At 38.1% G+C, this 25,928-nt stretch overlaps 1 protein-coding gene and 1 long non-coding RNA gene across 2 annotated transcripts; one reads left to right on the top strand and one right to left on the bottom strand.

The window, feature by feature from the left end:
* The first annotated feature begins 8,210 nt into the window (after positions 1–8,210).
* LOC140923699 (sodium/mannose cotransporter SLC5A10-like) lies at positions 8,211–24,870 on the top strand. The gene is made up of 13 exons (XM_073373777.1): positions 8,211–8,499; positions 12,217–12,297; positions 12,456–12,560; positions 13,685–13,744; positions 14,175–14,279; positions 14,674–14,779; positions 16,286–16,366; positions 16,857–17,182; positions 18,179–18,396; positions 19,261–19,405; positions 19,995–20,331; positions 20,743–20,955; positions 21,600–24,870. The coding sequence occupies exons 1-13, from the start codon at positions 8,407–8,409 to the stop codon at positions 21,848–21,850; spliced, it is 2,121 nt and encodes a 706-aa protein (XP_073229878.1). The 5' UTR covers positions 8,211–8,406; the 3' UTR covers positions 21,851–24,870.
* On the bottom strand, positions 17,342–25,928 carry LOC140923700 (uncharacterized). Its single transcript, XR_012164175.1, has 3 exons — positions 25,817–25,928; positions 18,424–18,492; positions 17,342–17,693 (listed from the first exon to the last, which is right to left on the bottom strand). It is a non-coding gene; the product is annotated as an uncharacterized lncRNA (long non-coding RNA).

Here is a 25,928-nt window from a genome sequence, read left to right as displayed (position 1 = left end):
GGATTCCATGCTGTGGATTCCAGACTTCGGGTACTGGATTACGGATTTCTTGACAATGGAAATGGGATTACAGATTCCAATCCCTAGTGGGATTCCGGATTCCACAAGCAAAAATTTCCCGGATTCCAGAAACAGGATTACCTTCCGTCTTGCTTACACGGAGAAAAATAGGGCTCAGTGTGAGCCTACAGTCCTGGACAAAAGTCCTTGGGACATAACTGCAATATTCATATTTTTCTGTCATTTCTCGGTCTCCTCTTAAAACAGTGCATCTTTTTCGAAATTTTCTTGCAGTTCTCCCTTCCCCCACCCTATACAAAGTTGAAACTCGGAAAAAATTCTGGACACACTCGTCCAACATTGTTTGTGGGGTGAGGGGAGGGGTTGGACCTGTGTGAATTGGAAAACGCCCCAGAAACGCAAAAGTGTCCCAAAACGTTTGTCCATGATTGTAGTTCCAATAATACAAACGTCAAGACAAATTCGGATTTATAATTCCTACAAATTGAAGTTTTGAAAAACTAGCAATGATGTGTTTGGCAAAATTGACAGATTTGCCACCAGTTCAAGCCAACGGCATAAAAACACAACAAGATATAAATGAAGCACAGATTTCAGAGTACCGGAATTGGTTTTCCTCGTTTTGCGTGCGCTGCCCTCATAAGTGTTTTCGTTTGTCTTGTCTTTTTGATCGAAATCTCAGGAGGAGATAAAGGTAAACGTTTGTAAAATTAAAGAGTTTCTTTTTTTATTCTCAGACAGTTCTCGGGCCCTGTGAGAATCAGGGGGCCCCTCCCGGTCACGGGGTAGTGAGATGTTACATTAGGGACAGAGCATTATAAAAGTAATGGGGGGTGGGGTGGAGGGAAAACCAGCAAAACGTTCGTGCAAGGGAAAATGTCGTAACTGAAAATCATACTTGAAAAAGCCTTAAGAAAAACATCATACACTAGATAAGCCGCATTTTCATATTAACCCAGAATTGCAATTCTGCCAAGTTACAGTATAGGGCTACGTCAATAGAGCCTCTGTATACCTCGAGTCTATAAAATAATGTTTTGAGAATTTTTTTCTGTGAGACTGGAGGGAAGACTTCAGCTAGAACTAGAGAAAAGAGGATTCGAAGTCCAGAAATTAGACTATTCATTACTGGCGGCCATCTTGGTTTCAAATGGTCCGAGTGTAGCCTCGGGATGAGTATCAAAATCTTGCGCAGCCAACGGAACTGCGAGCTAAAAATCCTTCACCCCACTTCCCATCGCTTTTCTAATGGTCTGCCTCTTAAAATAGTTTTTTTTTTAACGGTCTTGCGTGCGTCTGGTGCTTAAGATCAATATATATAGATAAGCCAAGAGATAAAAAGCTTTTTAAACCTAATTTATGGATTTTTGTGTTTTGCATAATTTCTCGGTGAGATTACTGATTCGGCTATCGTAAAAACCCGGCCCTAAACATCGAGCTAAGTTAAAACTGATCCACAACACATACATGGATGGGATCTCAGGAAACGTGTTCTTGTGAACGACACAAATTCAGGTACGTTTTTGCTGGAAACTGTTATATTTACGGGTGGATAGGTTCTGAATCAACCAAAGAAAATTTTAATTTAACAAGAAAAATTACCACCTGTTGTGCCGGCGCCAATTATCTGGAACTGGGCGTAACAAGAGAAAGCCTTTTTGTTTGTAAAATAACAGCTGTGTTGAATAATTATCAGGCTGGAAGCTAATAATATTAATAAACTGCTTTAGGTTAAAAAGGTGAACAGTTTCGTGCAGACTTGAAATCACGTTCTCCATTATTGACGTTTACAATTTTCTCTGAAACGAAAACTGGCCGTAAAACATTTTTATAATAAATTTATCATTTAAAGAAAGAACTTTCTACTGAAGGGACCCGTTCACCACCAGTTTGAAGTCAGTATGGACAGTAGGGGCCTAATTCAATAAAGGACAACAACAGTTTAATTATTAGGCCCCCTACAAAAATACTATTTAAGAGGCTGACCACTAGAAAAGCGCTGGGGAGGGGGGTGGAGGATTGTTAGCTCGTAAGAGCTTGGATCTGGGAGAGAATGTGTCGAACAGCACTTAACTCTCTTCTCTAGAAAGTTCTTTTTCATGAATTTTTCTTTTGTTCATTTCTAATTCAAAGGGTCGTGCGGGAAATTAACAGATGGTTAAGTATCACCTCAGATGTATGATAGGTGCCCCCCCCCCCCCTAAACGGAATGTCACGATGTTCAGTCATATGTTGACGCTTGGCGCTTGCAGGAGCCCAGGCGCTTGGCGTTATAACGCGTTAGAGACGGAAGAATCCATACAGCAAAATATACAAAGGATTACATTACATTTACCTTAGCGATACCAATACAAATGATTACTCTCGAATTCAAAGGCAATATTTTTTCAAATCATAAACAAACTATTTTTGGTATGTTTGGTAGTCACACTACTTTGCTTCAAAAACAACACACATTAAAACAAATTCCAAAATTGCATTCTATGACGTTCTGCAGGAGTTAATACCATAAAAATATGATTGCACGCCGTTGCAATCGCTATCTCGCTTGACTAAAGCCCTAAAACTGGCAAATCAACAGAGCTGTAGTATTTGCTTGGCTGCGTTCCCATATCTGATAACCTGTACACTTTCCCACTTAAAATATTGAGGGTCGTTCTGACTAACAACCTCGTTCGATTAAAAATGGAAGGGGCAAAAAGCGCTGGGGACGAGGTTGTCTGAATAATGATTCTGATAAAATCCTACATCTTTACCAGTAATAATTCGGAGTGGTGGAGTAGAACGTGATTCGTTTTTCTGCATCAAATAGAAAATCGGAAAAAATCCGAGCCTCAGGTGAGATTCGAACCCACAACTCTCCGTGGTCTAGTCGGATGCTCTAACCACTGAGCCACTAGATACTCGATCAAGAGCAGTCACATAGTCAAACCAGGACAAGCACGTATGACTCATAACTGCATCACGCAGTCACATAAAGGCATATCGTAGATTCAACCATCCAACCACCAAGTGAGTCTTTTGAAGAAGAAGACTCATGACACGTTCACCTTTGCTCGCCATCGAGTATCCAGTAGCTCAGTGGTTAGAGCATCCGACTAGATCACGGAGGGTCGTCGGTTGAATCCCATATGGGACTCGGACTTTTTCCGAGTTTCTATTTGATGCAAAAAAAGGGACCATGTTCTTCTTCTTCAACAGACTCATATGCCCGGGGGGTACTTTAAGAATTTCTGGGTGGGGATGTGCCGCTGGGACCCTGGAACCCTTAACCTATACCAGAGCTAGTTCAGCTGAATTTTGCTACCCTATACTAGAGTAAACTCCCCAAATCCCCTTATCCTAGAGTAGCTGTTTCCCTAGTCTAGATAAAATCTTCAACCAACTGATCAGTTTCCTGAAAAATGATACCCTATTCTAGACCCAAACACTCTGATTTATATACCCTATCCTAGAGTAAACTGCTTGAAAACCATACCCTTCACGGCGGCACATACCTATATAGCCCATATATGGCAGTACCCCCCCCCCCCCCGGGCTCATATGGTAGTGATGGAGTAGCCTGAATATGCAATGCACAAATTACCTGAGTTTAGTTTAGTTTTAAGTAAGATTTGATTTTCAGACCCTGCCCTATGTCCTCAATCTTGGCATTGAAGAGGTTAACCCTTTAAGCCCTAAGAGTGATCAGCATCAAATTTCTCCTTGTAATATCAATGTTTTGTAAAACAGTGGTCATGAGAATTACAGACATGATCACACAAGATGATTTTGCTCGATATTACTTTATCGACTTCTCCCCACTACTTCTGTAGGAAATGAATAGGGGTAACAAAGGAAAATTCAAATTTCGATTTTAGGGTTTAAAGGGTTAAGGAAAATAGTTACTCACAACAATATCACTCATGATTGTTTTTTTTTTTTTACATTAGCCTGAGTATCAGGCCTTCCTAAGGGGATAGGGGAGAGGAGATTCTGTAAATGTGATCAAGTGAGACAGTTTGGATGAGTAGCCCTCGAAAGGCACTGATCCTACTCTTTTTCATTATATTTCAGAGGAAGGCGTATCATAACCTTGACGAGAAGAGTTTACTGTTGTTTACTGTATATTGGTTGCAATGATAAAAATATAAAAAGGATAAGAATATAAAAAAAGTTTTAAAAACCTTTAGTTGTACTGTCTTTAATATTCTTTCACCAAACCTTTTGATCAGGCTTCCCTTTTAACATGCCCAACTCTCTGTCACGAGTTTCAACGTCCAAGATGGCGGATCGAGAGTAAGTCACATAAAAGTAATATCATCGTTCGCACTTGAAAATGCTACCAAGCTTTAAACAACCTGTTTTGTTTTGTTTTGTTTTGTTACATTGGGTGTAAACTTGTTAACCTGAGATGAGACGTTTTTTTCTTTCGAAGGAAGCGCAAGAATGACCTTCTGATCACAGGCTATAAACTTATATGTTGCGTCATAACTGAGCCTCCAAGCGAGGTTCTGCGATACACGTATTTCTAGTTTACTAAATTATATATACCTCGTGATTACTTGGCATGCATGACTATTAAAAATTTACCAGCTGACGTCATAAAAGGAAATGGAGTGTCTAATCAAAGAAATAAGTTAATTTAGTGACCAAATTTAAACATCAACTGTTAGTGATTCTGCCGACACAATACCCTTTCAATATTCAAAGACTAAACAACTGTTACAGGACATGTAGGATGCTACGATGCTTACGTATAGCCGAACTTTTTTTCCGGATAAAGCAACACTTTCGTGGTTTAAACTGTGGTTCTTTCTTTTTCTGTCGAATGATAGTACAATGATTACGTAACGTACCGATCAGGTGTAAATGCTTTTAAATCACCAACATAAACAGTTTCTGTTTTTAACAAGTAATTATCCATATTGCTTCACACTGGCTTTAGCCTTGATGACGACGTTTTGAGAACCAGGGGATCTAGGATGAAGTGGGTATTGAAAACACTAGTGTCTTGTGACCGTAAAAAAATATAGCCTGCGTGCCGGTGTCGTCATAGCCAATCCAGGGTGTATTCAAGGAATAACTAACTTTAATGTCACGATGACTCAAAATATTCAGTCAGACTAGACTATACATACGCAAAACATTGAATGTTGAACAGACGGAATATGATGGAGAGAATAACAGCCAAAATAGAAAGTGACCAAGCTGCGAGCAGTCTCTTATTATTCTTTGCAAAGTTGCTGCACGCGAAACCCAAGCACGCGAGCGACGTGGCCCGCGAGCTGAAGAGAAAAAGCGCCCTGCAAGCAGTCTGGTGACGCAAGGGCAACTATACCACTATTCATGAAGCATTTATATGGAAGCTTTGTGACTTGCTGATCACGCTTTTATTTCTTCAGTACAACCTGCGTTACTATGCAGTGATTTTGTTATTAATAAGTGACTGAAGCCGAGAACAAATTCGTGACGAAGCCACGAGCTCTTTTGCCCATCGGCCATGATGTCGGTGGTCAGTGTGAACAATGACGCAATAACCTTTCGCTTAAAATAAATATTTCTACTAAAAGAACTGTCATTTCCAGCTTACAAAAAATTATTGAAAAGAAATTCTATTCGAGTACATTGAATTGGGAACGGAAAAGAAGGTTAAGCTTACGGGATCTCTTACTTGTAGGCCAATAAAGTTCAATATCAACTCATCAACTGACGGGTGACAATCAGTATCACCTGCTGGTCGCCACAATTCAAGTTTTTACCTTAAAGCGATTAATCGCTTGAGGCCTTATTTTAAAAAACCAAAAAGTTCGCCGTCCATGTCCTGATTCGCTAAAAACCGTTCAAATAAGTCGTTCAATGGCAAATAAACTTGAACTTCTTTGATTTGGTTCTTTTAGCACTTGACAGCGTTCTCCTTCGTTTTTTAAATATTTTATCCAACTCGCCTCAAACACCTTAACCTGCATTAGACCCAGCCCATAAAATGTCACAGCACCGCAAAGCGAAAACTTTCCTAGTAGCTAATTCTCCCGGCTTATTCCTATGCAGTTTGTTTTTCAGTATATCTAAATGTTGCATAACTTTATTTATTTTCATCGTAGGCAACGACTGTGTCTTTCAGTGCCTCGAGGAACCGGTTCCGATACTTCTGCACAGCTAGTAATTAGATTTAAGTATTAAACCAGATCTACTGCTTCGCTCAAGAGATTCACACTGTGATCGGTGGTGTTTGAAAGGATGATTTTAAGCTATTCAGCTCAGCTAGATTTAAAAACACACTGTTGTATCACACTTTAACGAGCCTGTTTGCTTGGTAACGTACCGACACGGCAATTATGTAAACAAATTAATATTCATCCCGGCTTCCGACAACATCGCCACATCGCCGGCTGAACTGAACAAATCGGCCGGTACCACCGGGTCACGACAATTCCCAAAAGTGATAACTGCCTTGTTTTATCAATTTTTTGATCACCAAATATTAAGGGAAAATTTGCCTTTCCTATGTTCAATCGAGCAAGGAATTGAAGTTTGATATCGCATAGCTTTATTAGTTCCTTTCCACTTATTTTGTAAATACACAACTATCGGAAACGGCGGAAGAACTTTTTAGGGTGCAAACAGCTTAATTGCAATAAAACTCCCGGTTTTCCAGATTTTCAACAGATAGCCCACTTTGCTAGTCTATGCAAGAGTCGAAATTTAAGATTTTTTGAGCAAAAAAGAAATAATATTGAACAAAAAATGCTTATAGTATTGTAGTTTTATTTTTTCTTTCTTCCTGTGTGATTTACTGGTAGATCAGTTTTTGGCCATAAAAGTAGAACGAAAAACCTACTTGAGGTCACCTCAAGGCGACCTCAAGCGATCTAAGTTATTTTCTTTATTTAAAGCTCTTTTATATGTTCGGTTAATTAACCATGTAGATTTTTCCAATACAAATTCTTGAACCGGCAACCGAAGTTAAAATATACTTTTGAACGGTACGCTCATATTTGAGCTCGAGCGACCTTGCGTTTTCTCTTCAGTGGTCCATTTTTGAGACTTCGCGTGATCCGCGCTGAAATGTTACATTTCCTTTCAGAAGTTAAAAGACCCTTACAACGTATCCCATATCAAACAAAACAAAATAAGCTTGCCTACGTGTATTGAGCTGAACTGCGACCTTTGGACGAAGAGACTCAGTAAGCCAATTAAATAATTATACAGAGAGAAACTTCTCGCAAGACCAATATTATCTTCTCTGTGTAAAAGACAAAAAATATATAATGCGATACAGTTGAAAGGTTATTTCAGTTTGTTCATTCCCAGTTTCCCATTTTCCTGTTTGTTTTTTTTGCATTTTTCCCGTAGCCATAATGCCCTTTTTTAATCCAGGGCACTTGGAGTTACAGTATTACTAGCTACCCGTCTCGTACTGAAGTTTCGAAACGGTTTCGACATATTGGGTGTAATTAATTCAAAACTAAAAATATTTTCAGTTGCTTTTGTCGCGGTCGAATAAGTTTGAGTCTGGAGGTAAAGGGTCGCCAAGCCTTGATGGTGAAGAATATACAACAATTGTTCGAAAGGCATGCTTCCATATCACTTATCCTATGAATCCACACACGGAAATTCAATTCTTGGGGAATAAAGTCCAGTTTTATTCACGAACGCGTGACTTTCTAAATCCCCTAATTAAGGAGTTTAAAAGAAATTCCACGCATATACTTATCCCCCCTTCTCGATTTCATTTACCGCCACCCAAGGCTAGGCCTCTTGCCCGGTTTTGTTTTTTGATCAGCAGTTGAGAGAAAGCTGCAGCTAAATATATAAAATACTGTGCTAAATACTTCACAAGTTTTTAACTTACGAATCTATATCACCATAAGTTGACATTGATTACGTAACTTTCCGGGAGTTTGTGTCGCAATAAACTAGGACAAAATAATAGAACAAAATCTTCTGAAATACGATTGAAACACGACATCACTTGCAAAAACTAGAATTTATATCTCAAAACTAAGTAGATGGTAGATATATTACAATAATTTCTACTGAAAAGTCAATAAATTTGCTCTGGTCGCATCAATAATCAGCTGGAGACGTTCAACGGGCCAATCAGCGGCTCTTACGTCACAGCGTCACCAAAAACCTGTCAACAAACACCCTCGTCACTCCCCCGTCAAGCCCCAAAGCACACTCCATAGTGAAATTTAAGCGGTTAGGAAGAGCGCTGCTGTTTCTCCCGGATTATCAGAAGTCTGTCCTAATCTCAATCTGTTCTGCTGCTAAAAGAAGTCTTAAACTACTTCTTAAGGGCATTTTTCAAGCGAAAACCTTTAATTTTGTCGATATTTGATCGTGATTTGTATAATACGTCGCAACGTGATCAGTTTACTCCTGCGTCGCTGAAGAGTAAAGATGAGTTTAGATCAATCCTCGAAGTCCTTAGCAGTGGTCGACTGGGTGATAATAGCCATTTATTTTCTTGGCTGCATGATCGTCGGTTTGTGGGTAAGTGTAAAACAAGTGTTGTAAATATGATGTAGAAGCGTCGAGACATGACTGAGCAAACTAAGGCTTATGTTAATTTTGTCTATGCGTAGAACGGGCTGCTACAACCGTCAAATTTACAAACACACAACATTGCCAGCGTGGATTATGCTAATCGTTGAACTTTGAAAAGGTTCGCTTTAAAGATTCGCAATATTTGTCGTCGATGGCTAAACATTCATTTTGTTTGGCGTCGATCGCCCGGCAACAAAGTTTAGATCGAAGAATACCGCAATCGAATATTGCATGCATTTGTAAACATGTATTTTTCAGGAAATATACATAGTCAGAAACATTGATGTGGACATATTTTTCCCCCGAGACCAGTTTTGATTATTTATTTCACAATTCGGATATTACTTACTTAACTCGCTTAAAAACTAATTGCTCATTTAGAGATCAATTCTGGATTTTAAACGCGAATGCACTTTAGCTCTAATAATAGTTTGATTTCACGATAACACTTCGGCTCGCTGTTTTGCCTGCATCGTTGTAAGTGACTACACATATTGAATTACGGAAGTACCGTAATTCTTTGACGAAAAACAAAGGAAATCATTGTTACCTTGTATGCAAGGATAATACTGCTTGATAAGACAACATGAATTCTAGTAATATTCGACTTCTTATCTGTAATAGCCTATTGTGTAAACCCTCATCATAACTATCAAAATCTACTCCTTGGCTCATACAGTCAGCTATCTCTACGACGGACCCACACGGGCCACTGGGTTTCTCTGAAATAAGGTGTCTGCCTTGAAATGGTCCAAAAATGATTGAAGAATGGGGGAACTACAGTAACCAAGTGTTTTTTGTGTTTATTTACTTCAAGCTTGCTTGTAATCGTGGTTCAATGTTTGTAAATAAAAAATGCTTCAGCTTTCGTTTAACAAGTTGCAACTTGTGGGATGGAATAGGGTCCATCTCTTAACTTTGTTCAACAATGTTCAACAAGTTGAATCACATTAAGCGTATTTCAACATGGAAAGGCACACTGTTCAACATTATTTTGTTGATTACGAGCTGCAAAATTTGTTGATCAAGAAAAAGTTGAAGTGCATCCATAGACTATTTTATATGCAGCAGTCAGATCTTTACCCAGAACAAACTGCATGCGAAATGGAAAGTGAATGATACCAAAGCTACATCTACAGGCCACCAAAACAGATTTTTTGTAGAGGAATAAAATCTTATTTATCAATTTAATTGATAAATAAGTTTTATTCCTCTACAAAAAATAGAAAGTTTTATCATAAGCTCTGTGAGCAGCAGTTACTGGCCCCAAGCCAACCCTGAGAGTAATATTTAATTCGATCTTAAATGGGCATTGTTAGTCTGCTCTAGTGGTACTTAACTAATGAGAAAATATTCACATTAAAATAACCTTGAAGATAATGGCCACAGTTTGTTCCAATGAGTAGCTAGATGGTGCAGAACTTTTCAAGGTTTACCACTTTTCTGGAAGGAATGCACATAATAAATTGTATATAGAATTCAAAAAACTTCAATGAGTAGCTTTGCTCAGCTTTGCAGGGGCATCAAGATTCAAGGCTGTTCATGCTCTAGTACTGCCTTAAGAGCAGCTTCCGGTGACAACATGAGATAAGGATTTTGGATGTGTTTTTGTCTTGTTTATGATCTGTGGGGATCCCTACAATTTTTGCTTGAGTACTGCTACAGCTATGAGTTTTGTTATGAAAAGTTAAGTTAAGAAGTTATATATCAAAACTCTTCACTCTGTGTCAGACAAGGAGAATCTTTTTTCCAGCAAGAGACTTTCTATGCTCATGGACTTGTAACTAAAATTTAATGATGGTTTGAAATAAAAAAAAATGATATAGATACACAGGCAGTCATTGGAGTTACAATATAATTTTGGGTAATTTTTGGAACTTTTGTAGAGTATAAGAAGGAGAAAGTCATTCAGCCAATGAGACATTTTTGCCACAAAAATCTTTCTATTTACCCCGCAAGCAGAGTTTCCTTTGGTCATCCTAGAGACAGTGCTTGCAGGGGACATTATTTTCATTTAGCTGAAGAAAAACAGTGCATTCTGTGAATCTGCAAATTCATCACTCACATGTGCAAGCTTGTGGAAACATGGCGAGACCTGGTGTAATTAATTTTCCTTCCGGGCAGGGTGGTTCAACTTTTTTTTATCAAGAGTGTTATTGGTTTTAGCCAAGATGCAGTTTAGGAGTAAACGTTTATCTGATCAAACAAAATCTTCAGTGGACTGAAAACAATGTAATTCAAACAAACTCAAAATGTAATTTCAGCATTTCAGCAAAAATGCCTCTATTCAGCGTCCTATGTGCAGTGGGTCATGATTGTATTGTTCACTTATCTCTGATCTGTCCTGTCTGGGTTATAACAGGGAGCTTATTAGCATGAGCAAGTGGGGGAGTTAATAAGGCATGCATAACATGAATGTTGCTTGCCAAAGGCTGAAATTCCAATATATTTCTAAAGACCTCTTCAAATTCAGAGTGTGACCTAAAGCAGTGAAACCCTTGTGACAGGGGTGAGCTGATATAACCTGCATAATTTTTATAAAAAAATTTGAAACTCTTGTTTCCTCTTATACTTCCTGAACTATGCTAAGCACTGTACATGAAGTTGGTAGAAGTCGCCAAAATGATGATCTATTTTTGTATTTTCTTATTACCTCACTGACTATTTTAAGCAGTAATGATATTAGTTAAAATGAATTTTGATGATAATGAGAGTTAGATATAGACTTGAGATGCCATGAGGGTGGTTTGTGTTAGGTCCTCCCACAGGGAAGTAGGGGCCGGAACTCTTAACATTTTTGGCTGTTACATTGCCTTATTTGGATGCTGAAACATGCTGAAACCAAACATGTTTTTGCTGCAACATTTTGAATCATTTACTTCAATGTAAACATAAATTTCTTTCTTATAATAATCCATCGGATCATAGGGATTATTATAAGGAAGAAATTAAATTTTAATACCGTAACTTCCTCATACAATGCAAAGTGTCCTTCAAAATGATACCTCCAACTCAGATAATTCTCTGACTGTATACAATATACATTGTGGGTTTTTTTTGGCTTATATGTAGTTCTCCAAGCTTAATAAAAATACAAAATACAAAACAATTCAGAATAGTTCTTACTTGGGCTAAAATTGTTGTATGCACACAAAACAACATAGAGGTTCATTCAGAAATCATGAGATAATATTATTTTAACATAAGATAGCAGAGTCAAATCTCAGAAATAACAATTACAACAGCATCAACAACAAATAAAATACATAGGCACCATGAAAGTAAGAATAGGAGGTTAGTTGTACGTCATGTGAAAACTCCCTATGAATGATCAGTGCCATAAAGATGTGTAACAATATATTATTATTGAGGTTGAAGTAGAAAATTAACATTAGAAGAGCATATCATACTTGCTGTTATTGCCAATGCTCTTAGACCCTAGTAACACCTGTTTTGTTATATAATAATGATTATAATGCTAACAGTCAGTGGACGTAGTGTCCACGTAATAGAAATGTCTGGCGCTATATTTTTTTTTACATAAAGTTTGTTTTTGCAGAAAATGGGGAAGAAAAATATGGGACACTGTAATTCTGAGTGTCTGATTTAAAGTGTGCTCTATATTATAACTTAAGGATTAAATAATGCTACTGCTTGTTTTAGTCCAAATTCAGGAAACAGAGAGGCAGGCAGGAAACTGCGGAAACCTACTTTTTGGCCGGGAGGTCGATGATGTGGTGGGCGGTAAGTACATTTTACATTCAGTCCTTTTGTAATAACTTTGAATTTTCTTTCTTGGTTGAATTATTGTTTCCACTAGGAAGGTTAGGGTTGGAAGTTACTTTATTTCTTCGGGATCTATGACCATCACTAATTCATATTAATGTTAATTGAATTGTTAGGTTGGGCCCAGTTTGTTTGCCAGTAACATTGGTAGTGAGCATTTTGTTGGTCTGGCTGGATCAGGTGCAGCAACAGGCATTGGAGTTGTGTCCTATGAATGGCAGGTACAGGCACCTTCTGTTTAGGGCTGTTTACATGCAGGGAGGGAAGATCCTAGCTAGTACTAGGAAGATCATAGAAGGTGGAACCCCCTGAACTTTCTGTTGAGTTTAGTTGCAGAAATTTTAGTCAGTGTGGTACCCAAGTAGAGAAGGTTCGAGTAGGAATTAAAAATGCAGGGCAACAAAAGCCAAATGCACTTTGGGCCCTTCTGCTCTCTTTGCTGGCATTAACAATCACCTTTCAGCAGAATTATCACAATTATCAGGTCATGGTAACACCAAACAAAATGGTTGGCCTTTATTGCTGAGATTGTCCACTGAACGAACCGCCACCATTTTTGTCTGGTTTGACCCCAGTACTGGATCTTCTGAGCGAAGGCAGTGTACATGGTGCTCGGATCTTTCTTGTGCTACCTCTCAGTGAGGACCATCCTAGTAATAGCAAGATCCTAGCCAGGGTTCTATCTAGGATTTATCATTTGGGGGAGAAATCCCAAGTGGGCAAAGGCCACAAGCTTCCTGGGGGGGGGGGGGGGGAGGGCGCTGAGATGCAATCTGGTGCATTTTGAGAGAATTATTTTTGAGAAATGTTACAGTGTGTGTGCACTGACTTCGTCGCTTCTGTATGATTATTCCAATAATAGTAACTTATATACTGAAGCTGGGCATTTTAGGAGGGAGGCTTTCACTCCTTAAATACCCTAGATAGAACACTGCTAGCAGTAGAGACAAGTACAACCCTTTGCATGTAAACCAAATACAGAAAACACATGGGGCTGCAGGTACAATCCACCTTCAAGGATCTTCCCGGTGCTACACCTTCCTTGCTCCATGCAAACAGCCCCTTTGCATTATAAACATAGTGACGAGTATTGATGGGTCAATGAAACACTAAAAAATTTGAATGTCAAATTTCAATGAATGTTCCAATATTTAAGTTAATAATAGGACTGAATAGTGGGGATTGAGTTACTAAGTCAAAGGTTAGCTTTTTTTCAAGTAATTCAATTTCATCCCATGTTAATAATATATCGGCCCTTGATAAGATTATTATTATGTTCATTATCATTATTATTATTATTCATTGTCATTGCATGCGTGTATTAATTCATGCAAATTTTTTGTAGGCATGCTGGATTCTGCTTCTTCTTGGCTGGATTTTCGTCCCAATCTACATACGATCCAGGGTTAGTCACTGACAGTATTCATTATTTATTGCGTGTTCATTGCACAGACTATTCCACAAACATTTTACACACCAACCACAAAAAGGATTTCTCTTTGGGTGACACCAGTAACGCTTACTACTCTACTGGATCTAAAATTATAAGAAAACTTTCAGGTTGACAGTTACATTAATTCACTAATATTATGATACATTGGAATAGGGGAGGGTATCATTCAGGCAGTGAGTAAATTTCATGAGGCACTGGTGTGGTTTGGGAACACTCAAGCTAACATTCTTTTTTCTTTTTTTTTTTTTTTTTTTGCTACAGAAAAGCATTGAATAATGTTGTGACAAATAAAAGTGCTTGACTAATTAATTTAATTTAATTAAATGTACATGTATTATACACGTAGGATCTGACATAATGCCTCATGCTTAAAACTTTTTAGGTGTTTACAATGCCTGAATTTCTGCAAAAGAGATTCCAGAATCCATGGATCCGAACATATTTGACTGCTGTGGCTTTGATCTCCTATGTGTTTACCAAGTTCTCTGTGAGTTTTCATTACGTTTGTTAACTTTTTAAATAATTACATGTATTTGTAGTCTGATTAAATTTACAAGAAATAACAATGTTTCAGAACAAAGTTAGTGAAAGGCCCTTCAATAAAAATTTGAAAAAGTTAGGGAATTATGTGTCCAAAAAGGTTTTTTATTATAGTTTTTATGGAGAACTGATACCATCGTCTTTGCTAAATCAAATAAGCCCGTCTCTATTTAAAAAAAAAAAATCAAAATTGTTTGAAATAAATAAGCCCCCAGGGGGCGTAATAGAGGATTTATGGTAAGATCATTATTGAGTACAATAAATTGCACCATCACATTAACCCTCAGAAGTCCTCGTAGTGAGTGTACAGTGTGTAACGTATCAAAATAATGTCTCGTTAGGTTGATATCTACGCTGGAAGTTTGTTTCTGTATGAAGCTGTTGGTTGGAATATTTACATCTCTGCTGCTGCCACTTTGGCAATAACTGCTATCTACACAGTCCTGGGTATTAAAACTTATTCTGCTATTTGTTACTTTTAATAGTAATGTTTTGTGCTTATGAAAATGATTTTTAGGAACAGCCTCAATGTGACACTGTTTCTATTTCAAGTAAACACAAACTGGACGCGGTGGTAATTCAACAGCAAGGAAGTACTCTTGGTTCTAGTCTGCAGAGCAGGCTTTTTTTAACGAAAACTCGGAGGTACATTGATTGTGGCCACCATCTTGAAAAGCAACGAAAAAAGACTAAGGGGGAGGGGCGGTGGAAGGGGGGAGGAGAGAGGAGTAATTTTTCCTCCCCTCCCCTCCCAATCCCCTATTTTAAACCCATCTACCTCTCCCTTAAAAACACTTTTTGACTCGTCCCAACTTTCTGGTAGTATTAACATCCAAGATGGCGGGACAACGTCATTCCTGAAAACAATTCATGGATCCCACTCTATTTTCCTTTTGTTTTCTATGAAAGTAGCCGGGGTCTCATGCTCATAGTAGCCAAGGAAAGTCCCCAACCCCAGGCTCTTAGTGACAGCCCTCATGAGTACCATGCTGCACTTTAAGTTAAGACATTCTGTCTTAAGGTGTAGGGGCATTTACAGTTACTTGAATTGGGGATAAATTTCATAATGTACAAGTTTCAGATCTAGGAGTTGCTTCATGTAATGCCAAGTGGGTGGGGGTGCATTTATGCAAAGCTGGGCTGGGTTGTTCAAAGCAGGGCTAGTGTGAAATTTGAATCCAGATATGATAACTTAAAATGCAAGTAAGTTTTATTCTTTTTGCCTCTAATTTGATTAGTGGATGCTCTAAAAAGAATAGAGAAAATTATCCAGGAAAATGCTTTGAACAAAAGAAAAAGAAACCCAGGATAAAATTTAACCCTGGGATAGCACTAATCAGCTTTCGAACAACTGGGCCCTGAAGACTTACCATAAAATTCCGAAAATAAGCCCCTTCAAATATAAGCCCCCCAAACTCGTGACACTCGGGGGCTTGTACTTGGAAAATTGCCCTCAAATACAAAGTAAAACAAAACAAAAACGGTAAATTTAATTCCAAATATAAGGCGAGCCCATTCGATTTTGAAGCCCAAATTTCCCTCCCTAGATACGCCCCTCCGAATATAAGCACCTCCAAAAATAAGCCCCTCAAAAAGGGCCTTTGAAAAATATAAGCCCTGGGGCTTATTTTCGGAATTTTACGGTATTTGCAGGGTGCAAAGAAAATCATTTTTACAGCGTGCCATTCGGGCAAGCTGAATCTAGCATTTACTAGAACAGATGTCATTTCAACTAGCCCCAAAACCTTTTTGACTGGCAGAATTGATTTCATAGTTCTTCTGCTATTCGAATTCCTCAAAAAACATCACTTGCCCGTCGGGCAGGTTAAAACAGAATTCACTAGCCCGATAGCAAAATCCACTAGCCCCGGGCTATCGGACTCTACTTTCTTTGCACACTGATTTGAGTACAGCTGTACTTAGCATACTGTGCACTCTTGGTTATTATCTCAGGTGGCCTGACTGCTGTGATCTACACAGATGTGCTGCAGTGTACCATCATGCTTATTGGGGCTATTGTGCTGGCAATCATGAGTAAGTACTATTATACAAAATTAATAGGTATGGTTCTTCAACTGCCTATTACTGGCCATGACAAGCCATGGGTACTTAAAATTTAACACTGTAAAGCCAGAAATTCTGGTTGGAAACTCACATGGCTCGCACAATTTCATTTGGGAAGCTTCGTCAGAAATTGTGGGTTGTAATGTGAGAGAAGGCAATTTTTCTACACTATTTTGCCTGTCCAGCTTATTAGGATATACTTTGTAGTGGGTTGTTCTGGCATGAATGCATTAATGGTAAAGCACCCCCATATCCCATGAATCATTTTCTGACAGTAATTTGGTATCAGGAACAAAACATTACGCAGCCCATACCAGTATCAGTCATCTTGTAAGAGTTTTGAGCAAAATTTCCAGGTACAGATGGGTTAAACAGCAGTCTCAAATAATTATTATGAAGCATTAATAATTTCACGTTTTTTTTTTGTTTTGTTTTGTCTTTTTTTTTTACATGTGTTAAGGCTTTGTCAAAGTTGGAGGATATGATGGCCTTTGGGGAAAGTATGCGACCGCTGTTGGGACATCAGTTCATGCCACAATGGCTCCATCAGCAGCAGCAGCTGGCAACATCTCAACTACAGTTGCAACTATTGCAACAACTATGGTCAATCTTACCAGTAACATGACCACTCCCTCACCAACTAAAGGATCAGATCTTGAGGCCTGTTTCAAAGTAACTCCATATTGGGGTAACATGTTTCGACCCCTGGATGATCCTGGCTACCCCTGGCTTGGCCTGTGGACAACGCTGCCCATCATGGGAGTTTGGTATTGGTGTACTGACCAGGTAGAATAAGAGTTCTTAGTGTGTACTGGCATAGGGTGCTTACCATTTGACAGGAAAATCCAGTTGGGGTGTCAAAAGCATAATGGTACACAATTTACCAGTCTACCATAGAATTGCCACATCCATTACAGTTTGAATCCAAAAAAAGGGGTGAATTTGTGTAGTACAAGAAGTTGGTAAATGGTACATCTAAGCCACATTTAGTTTGGTTCGTACAAACTGGAATGAATGGACTACCTCAAATCATACTCCTCAAATGTTTCTGGAATTTCCGAAAAGTGAGCTTACCATTTACCTTCCATCCGGAATTTCCAAAATTTTCTGTCAAACAGTAAGCACCCGTGATCTTCATGTAAAACTTACAATAAGGAATAAAAGCTTACTTGAATTTTACTTTTCCTTCATGGTGCGTTTCAGAAATGCATTAACTGGTGAAGCAGATAAGTACATGCTTTTCAGTGAGACACAGCACTTTGGCAGCTTTTCTGTTGTGTACCATCTCATACGTTGCCTTGAAATTCATAATTATGTATTAATCATTTCATCTTCATCTTTCTTCGGTATATCATTAATCCATTTAATAACCAACTGCATAAGTTATTATGTTGCATCTTTAACTGCAATGGCCTCCTTTGCATTTATTGGGTTAATTGTTAGTAGAAATCAAAATCCTATGAAAATAGAGGATATTACATGGCCACGCGGAGATACGAAAGTTCTCTTTCAGTCTTGAAAAATATTTCATGCGTGATTAAAATTACAAGTATTAGAAATTAGTTCTAAATGCAAGTGATCTGATTGTGTTCAATACATTCCATTCATTCTTAGGGGAAGTCCAAACGAAGGTGGCTGCATACGTGCGGTTTATCCCTAGCAACCTGTAGATTAGAAATGCAGTCTCCTCTTGTCACCTGCAATTAATTAATACATCTACATTTCTAGACATAGTTATAATCAAATTTAAATTTATGATTTTTTTTTTTAATTTTTTCCTAGGTGATTGTTCAACGAGCTCTTGGTGCCAAGAACAACGTCCATGCCAAGGCTGGCTCAATTTTGGCTGGTTTCTTGAAAATCCTTCCAATTTTCATCATGGTTATGCCTGGTATGATTGCTCGTGTGTTGTATGCTGATTCAATTGCTTGCCCAGACCCTGAATCCTGTGTTTTCCACTGTGATAACAAATGGGGATGTACTAACAATGCTTATCCCAAGTAAGTTAATTAGATTGATTACCGTACCTGCCTTAGCTTGTCTCCCTCCTAGTGTCTTTGCCATCTGTTTTATGCAGTTACAGGCTTTCCGATAGACTGCAAAAATTAAGTATAGTGAACTCATGAAATTATGCAGACATTTCTGGAGGTCAGCTATTTCATCTGCCTGTAATACCGTATAAAGTGCAGTGCAGTTTTAAGCCTCCTGAAAGAGTGTTAAGATGGAATCCACCAGGAAATTGAGTAATTTTAATTTTCAGTGGACAACAACCTTGTACTAGAATAATTTAAAGCATAATTATTGCATTCAAATTTATATTTTTGAAGGGCTTATGATGTAATTAGTCATCTGCAATATGAGCAAATGAAAGTCAAATTTCACAAAATTACATCTTTTACATGAAATTTTCAGAAATTTACCGGTGTTGTCACAACAATAATTGTGAAATTTGGCATTCATTTTCTCGGACTCCCATGAGAAATTTTCTTTGGTGTTAATACAGATGACTTATTACATCTTTAGCCCTTCAAAAATATAATAAAGAATGCAATATTCTTTAAATTATTTTGGTACAAAGTTTTTGTCCACTGAGAATAAAAATTGCTCAATTTCCTGGTGGATTCCTTCTTAATACTATATGAAGTAAATTATGCAAACATCCTGAAACTCACATTATACAGCAAAGAAATGTTTATTATGATGGTGTTAAATAAAGGATGGAAAATACCAATATTTAACGGTTTAGTGGTAAGCCAGTGACATAACATGTATAAAGTATGCACTGTTATGTCTTAAGTGGTAATTATTGTCTGACAAGAGAGAAATTATGTCATCTGAAGATTTTTTTTTCCTTTTTTTTTTAGACTGGTTCTAAATGTCCTTCCGGTTGGTCTGGTGGGGCTTATGATGGCTGTTATGATGGCAGCATTGATGTCTTCACTTTCATCAGCTTTCAACAGCAGTGCTACCATCTTCACTGTTGACATTTGGTTGCGTGCAAGGCCTCGGGTATGTTAAACGCAGATGCATTGTTTGTTGGAGTTTGAAGCTCTGTTGGAATCATTGCAGTTGGAAAAAATTAGGTTGCATGTCTGCATGTCTTTCTAGCCATGATTCATTTCTCTCTCTTATGTCCAGAAATGCACACAACTTGGACCTTGGGTAGTTCATACTACTACTAAATCGGCCACAGCTGAGCCAAGCCAATAATTCATATTGGCACAATATTATTTGTAATTTCCATATCACTAAATGTTTGACAGAGTGGCTTGTGTTAGTGTGAGGTAATGTGAGTCTCATTAGTGTGCATTTCTGAACATAACTAATTCCTTCTGAAAAATTCAAAACACTTTTACAATAATAATTATTATTTAATCTCATTTTGTCGGAAGAAACAAAGAGTTCCAAAATTGATTCCTCAGCATAGCAGCAGTATACTGATCACATGACTCAGAATAATGAAATAAAGTTAGTGTTGGATGAAGTTATGGAAATGCATGTGATCCTGGAAGGACCTCGAAGGGATACATTATATTTTCGCGAGAAGATCAAACTTCAACTGTTTTTTAAAAATGTTTCTCTTTTGTTCATCCCGTAGGCTTCAGAAAGAGAACAGGTCATCGTTGGCCGAGTGGTTGTTGCTGTTCTTGTTGGCGTCAGTTTGTGCTGGCTGCCTGTCATCAAAGGATCTGCTGGAAAGGAACTGTTTGTTTATATTCAGACCATTCAATCCTACCTGGCTCCTCCTATCACCATGGTGTTTGGACTGGGTATCCTGTGGACTGGTCTTACTGCTGCCGGTGCATTATCAGGGCTCATCATTGGTTTTATCCTGGGAATGGCCAAGTTTATTGTTGGAAATGTCTACTCGAGCCCTGAATGCGGCAAAGAAGATGATCGCCCAGGATTTGCAAAGATGCACTTCATGTATTATGGTGAGAATTGCTACTATCTTAAATACTACCGCAGACCTATAGAAATTAATTCATCTTCATTGCCATGGGCAAAGGCTCAAAAATTTAAAAACAACATATTTTTCTTGATCACGAACATGACTGTTATTGCCTGGAATATAAGATATTATGATGGGCCTTCCACAATTTCTTAACCTTGCATCTTAGATGTGCAGTCCTAATTGTCTGCAGTTGTCAAACTTTGTTCTGTTTCAATATCATTATACATTGTAACAACTGTAAGTCACCCCAGCACTATGTTGTTCGGGCGCTGTCTTTCAGCTGTGAACTGTCACATATTTTGTGCCTTAGTTTAAAGTTTGCGCCACGACCATTCCAAGTCATTAATAGTAGTTGATAATCCTTGCCATATATCTCTTTTCTTTTCGTCAGCCATTATCATCTTCGGAGTCAGTGGTACTGTGATGGTTGTGGTCAGTTTCTTCACAAAGAAAATCCCACGAAGTGAACTTGGAGGACTGACATGGAGTACCATCAATGAAGCGCCCATTGCTTTTGGTGCCATTGGTGAACATCATGACCACCAGAAGGTTGAAAATGGAACTATCTCTAGCAATGAAGCTGTGGAACTCATTGAGAAAAATGGTGAGATCCCTCTCTTGTTTGTTTGTTTGTTTTTGTTCTTTATTAATGACAGCAGGCAGCATGGCTGAGTGATTTAGAGTGCTCAAAATGTTATTCTGTCTTTGTTTCAACAACAAAATAATGGTATTCTTTGCTGACCAGTACTCATCACTCCCATACTGCAGTACATGTACATTAAAGTAAGAACTCTGCACACATCCCCCCTAGTTAATAGTCAATTGTATATGGCAGGGCTGTCATTAATTTTCAGCATGGCTGAGTGATTTAGAGTCCTCAAAATGTTATTAATATTTGTCTTTGTCTCAACAACAAAATAATGGTATTCTTTGCTGACCAGTACTCATCACTCCCATACTGCAGTACATGTACATTAAAGTAAGAACTCTGCACACATCCCCCCTAGTTAATATTTAGTTGTATATGGCAGGGCTGTCATTAATTTTTAGAGCAGGAATAGCAAATAAAGATTCACCTGACTCATCTCACATGAAATTTATGATAACACCTTGAGCTTTCCACATTGATCACCCATCACATCAAGTGAGCTCAGCTATAACAGGTGTTACAGGTTTATGGCCCTAATTACAGCTCAGTATCGTGTGTACAGTGTATTGACTTTTGTTGTTATTATTGTTATTTATTAGGTGACATAAGCCCAACAACCCGTGTGGAAACTTCTTTTGATGTTGGAGGAGATCATGGTATTGTTGAAAAGAATGGTCCAGAGAAGGCCTTGAAAGAAGAAGCAATTGCAATCAGTGATGCAACAAACGAAAAAGTCAAGCTCACAATTGTGCAGTTTACTGAAGAGGATCCCATCCTGAAATGGTTCTTACGAATCATGAGTGTCATGCTGCTCGTCTGTTTGCTCTTCTTGTGGATTTACTATCGTTAACTGACAGGGATAAAGTAACACAACCATCAAATAACACTTGTAGTACATGTATGTATAGTGTACTAGTACACGTAGACTATGTAACTGGCAAGTTACATGTACAGTGAAGTATCTATAATGAAAAATCTAATTAGCTGCATGCATAATGCTCTAGAACTTCTCAAGTTAACATTGTCTTGCACTTTTACATGCATATTTGCCATAATCATAGCTTTGCTCTCAAATAAATAATCTGTCAGTTACGCAGGCTATTAAATTTGTTACTCACAGTGGAACGTTAAAACAGTACTCAGGTTATGTTGTAATCAGGGAGGAGTGAGTCCTTTGGGGTGCCAGTTGGGAGGGCAGGGGAGCTATTTCAAGGGAAGTGGAAATTTTTGGTTTGGAAAAGTCAAAGTCATCTATTTTTATTTATTTTTTGTATTTAAATAACTTTATCAAGACACTGACAAAGGATAAATGAAAAAAGTGGCACTGCAATGGCTGTAGCCATTGTTACAGTCAGAAGGCCCAAGGGTTGATGGAAAGTGACCTGAAGCATTTGTGTATTGAGGAAAGGGGGGGTTTTCTGGGTTTTGACATTTTTCAAAGTTGCTATAGCCCTACAGAAAATGACAGGCCCTACAAAAGTTCACTATACCTCTGTATGCTACTAAAACATGATAGAATTCCACTTGTTAGCAGTAGATCCATTAAAAGTTAACTAAAATCATGATGGAATTCCCTGTTAGCAGTAGATGCATGAGCCCACTGGCAGGTTTTTTTCTTTTCATGAAACATGAGTCTGTAAAAGACACCTTTCAGTATTATTGTACAGGTTAATACAGTTAACATGCAAGGTTTGGGAAAGTCCTGTCCAGTCATCTGGGGAAAAACAATTTTTTGTTGGGCAAGTAGATTTTCATGCTCGCTTGTCCAATGGGGAAAGGTATAGACAAGTCTTAACTAAATCGTAAAATTAGATAAGGATACAATGGCCTTGGGCAAGCAAAATTTGAGCACTGTTTGTCCCAAGGACAATAAGTACTCAAATTATAACTATTTTATGTTTTGAAGTCGTGATTACGTGACTGTAGGTGATAATATACAAATACACCTGTACATGAGCATTTAGTGATTTGAAAAACATTGATTTACAGAGAAGTTAATTTTTGTCAATTTTATTACTTTTTTGGCTTCAAGGAACAATGTAACATAGTACTACTGCTGGTCTTACTTTCTTAAACAAGTTGTGATATTGTATCTAGTTTGCTACTAGTGCACACTTTAAAATTCCTTTAGAGTTTCGAGAGGCTTCTGGTTGTAAATTCCAGGGACAGAATGGCAGATACATGTAATGTGGGTGGGGCAATTACTTCAGGGATACACTGTATTAAACCAGAAAAAAAGGAAATAGGAAAGGGGGTTAGTGGGGCCCTTGTGTTCAGTGTAAGTTATAGTTTATTAATTTTATGTTGAAAATCAAAATAATACTGACATCAACACAAAAGTACTTCTGACGAGGTTCATTTCTACAGTATCATGTGACTACTCCAACAGGGACCTTAATTTGAGGCCATTGCTTGAAACACTACCTCAGCTGTCTTCACAAAGTTAACTCTAGCATTGTTGTTTTTGCAAATGGTGCATTCACTAAGGAACATTGATTTATCTGTAATTTTTTCCCACAAGGTGAGGCAGATGTGCACAGGATTCCCACCTACCCCCATATTAAAAATTTGGAGATGAATGCCTTAATTGAGTGTTAGTCAACACAAGACGTGTGTCATTTTTATTGTAAAAAAAAAACATTGCAAACAAAGGGTGTGGATTATTTTTATGGTCGACACTGTGTTAATAGAAAAGACCTCAGAATGTTGCAATTTTTGCATTGAAAAGCTGTCACGGGAGACCTTAAATCCCATTGTGGTGTAAGGATCATAATAGTATGGCGTAGTAATTGTTTCAGTATTAGAGGGCAGGTTAAGTCTTATGAATTGTCTTTTTAAGAATGAAGTTGTCAAATGTTGTTCCTAGTGGCTTAGTTATGCATGGTTAATTTGTATTAGGAAGAAGAACAGTGCATAGAAGATGCTGAAGTAGTATTAAATATTGTCGAATAAGTATAAAGTTTGGTTCTGCTTGATAGACATTGTGTGCATTCATTGTACATTAAAGGCTGCTAACGCTTTACTCACACTTGCAGCTTAATAATGATCAGTTATAATTTGTAATAATAAATAGCTTATTAGATCTTGTGGGGGCAGGTTAATGAAACCCAGTAGCAAAACGACACAATATTTCTGAATCGGCCAGGAAGGTCTGGTATAAGTGAGAATTTAACTCATTCCTGTCCTCATTGGCCCTTTGCAGTTCTTGCCACTGGCACCTAGACACAAGAGTCTTGGCTCCAGTCGACAAGTAAGAGGGCAGCGGGTTTGTTGCAGGTTTTTTTAGCTTCTGAGCCTGCATAGCATGGCAGGCGCTGATTGAGCAGCTAAGCGCCTGGCAATTTTTTTTTAGTACCATGGATGTAATTTCTTTGTTTTATGACTCTGCCCCTACTATCTAATCAAATCATGTGATCATTATATCATTGATCATATGATTATTATCTATTTAAGTATTACTCTTTGTGTGTCGATAATCAAGGTCTTAAAGATAGTTTTACTCATACAAATTTTATAGCTGAGTTTTTATATAAACTTGCATTACTTATATAACTAGAAGGGGCAGTATGCACAGGAAGAAATGTTGCGCGCTTCAGTAGAGGGTAACCCCTTTATTTGCTTGCAACTTTTAACTTGTACACACTGTCCATGGGAGAGCATAATCAATACATATCGTAGTTTACATATATTTTGGTATATCCTAATCATATCCATGGAATAATCATGGTAAATATTGTTTATTAAAGTGTGTTGATTATGTGGTTTATATGTTTTGGTATATCCTAACTATATCCATTGTGTAATGGTAAAACTGGCTATTTAATGCGTGCGGATTAAAGGCTGATATGCCAAATGTTAGAAAGGTGTGAATGCTTTTCTGGTCATTTCTTATTGCTGTTATGTAATTTACGACACAAATCGTCTTTGGTTTATAGGTCTCATACACTGTTGTCGGAATTCCCTACCAACTGGTACATTCCACAAGTGGGTACTTGGAATGTAGCCTCCAAAAGGTTGCCACCGTGACCGCGAGGACGCGTGTGGGGTCACCCGCGAGGTTCGCGTGGATTGATACCGACGCGGTTCTTTAAACGTTTGATTTTCAGAGCGACCTTGCAAGCTAATAAACTGTCAAAATGACGTTAAATGTTTGGTAGATAGTCTAAATTTGTAGTCTTGTTCGGGTGGAGGGAAGGATTAACCCCGGGGGATTAACGTAAATTAAATTTTGCTCTAGGTGGATTATCAAACATCGCGTCTTTAAAAAATTCAGCTGGTCGACATTATGTTTATATGCTTAAATTTTCCCGTAGCACAGTTTTCAACCCTCCTGAATTACGTCAACAACATTCAAAAATTGTTGGGCAACTTGTAAACATTTTTTGTCAGCCGACAACAGCGGTGCCCTCCTATTCTTTCAACCCTGTGACTAAAAATATTGAACGCCTGTTGTAATTTTATCCGGCAAGTATGGCAGGTCAGATTCTGCATGTCAAAAAACAGGTCACCCGGCCTACTACAGATCAATAAACAAGACCAGAAGTGTCTTCTAGCCGTAAACCCTATCCAAAATGTTGTTTTTTATCGAGGGGAAACTATTTGGTTTAGTTCGCCGGTCAATAAAACAGTGACCAGTATAAATCGTGACCCATGGAAAGCGACCTGTTTGAGAAACCTCTCTTTTCTACTTTTCGTCAACAATTGAACTCTTAAAAACATAACAATGTCTTACGTAGTGAAATACACTAATGATCAGTGCGTACATTTGCTCGTTATTTCTCAAAGAGTACAAACAAAATGGTCTAGAAACACTTACGTTTCGCCTTGCTTGTCACGTTTGGTTATCATGAGATGAGAATTTACCGTATGTCACGAGAGCCTCCTTCACGTTGAAAATGGACAGCGGCAAACGAGCGCCCCTCCATCCG

This window comes from Porites lutea, chromosome 13 (assembly GCF_958299795.1).
Source record: "Porites lutea chromosome 13, jaPorLute2.1, whole genome shotgun sequence".
Taxonomy (NCBI): domain Eukaryota; kingdom Metazoa; phylum Cnidaria; class Anthozoa; order Scleractinia; family Poritidae; genus Porites; species Porites lutea.
Note: the sequence above shows the minus strand (reverse complement) of the source record. Positions and strands in the feature narration are given on the sequence as shown.

Coding starts and splice junctions, on each gene's coding strand:
- LOC140923699 (XM_073373777.1), top strand. CDS start 8,407: ATGAGTTTAGATCAATCCTCGAAGTCCTTAGCAGTGGTCGACTGGGTG. Junction 14,780..16,285: donor TGCTATCTACACAGTCCTGG/GTATTAAAACTT, acceptor TTATTATCTCAG/GTGGCCTGACTGCTGTGATC. Junction 20,956..21,599: donor GGAACTCATTGAGAAAAATG/GTGAGATCCCTC, acceptor GTTATTTATTAG/GTGACATAAGCCCAACAACC.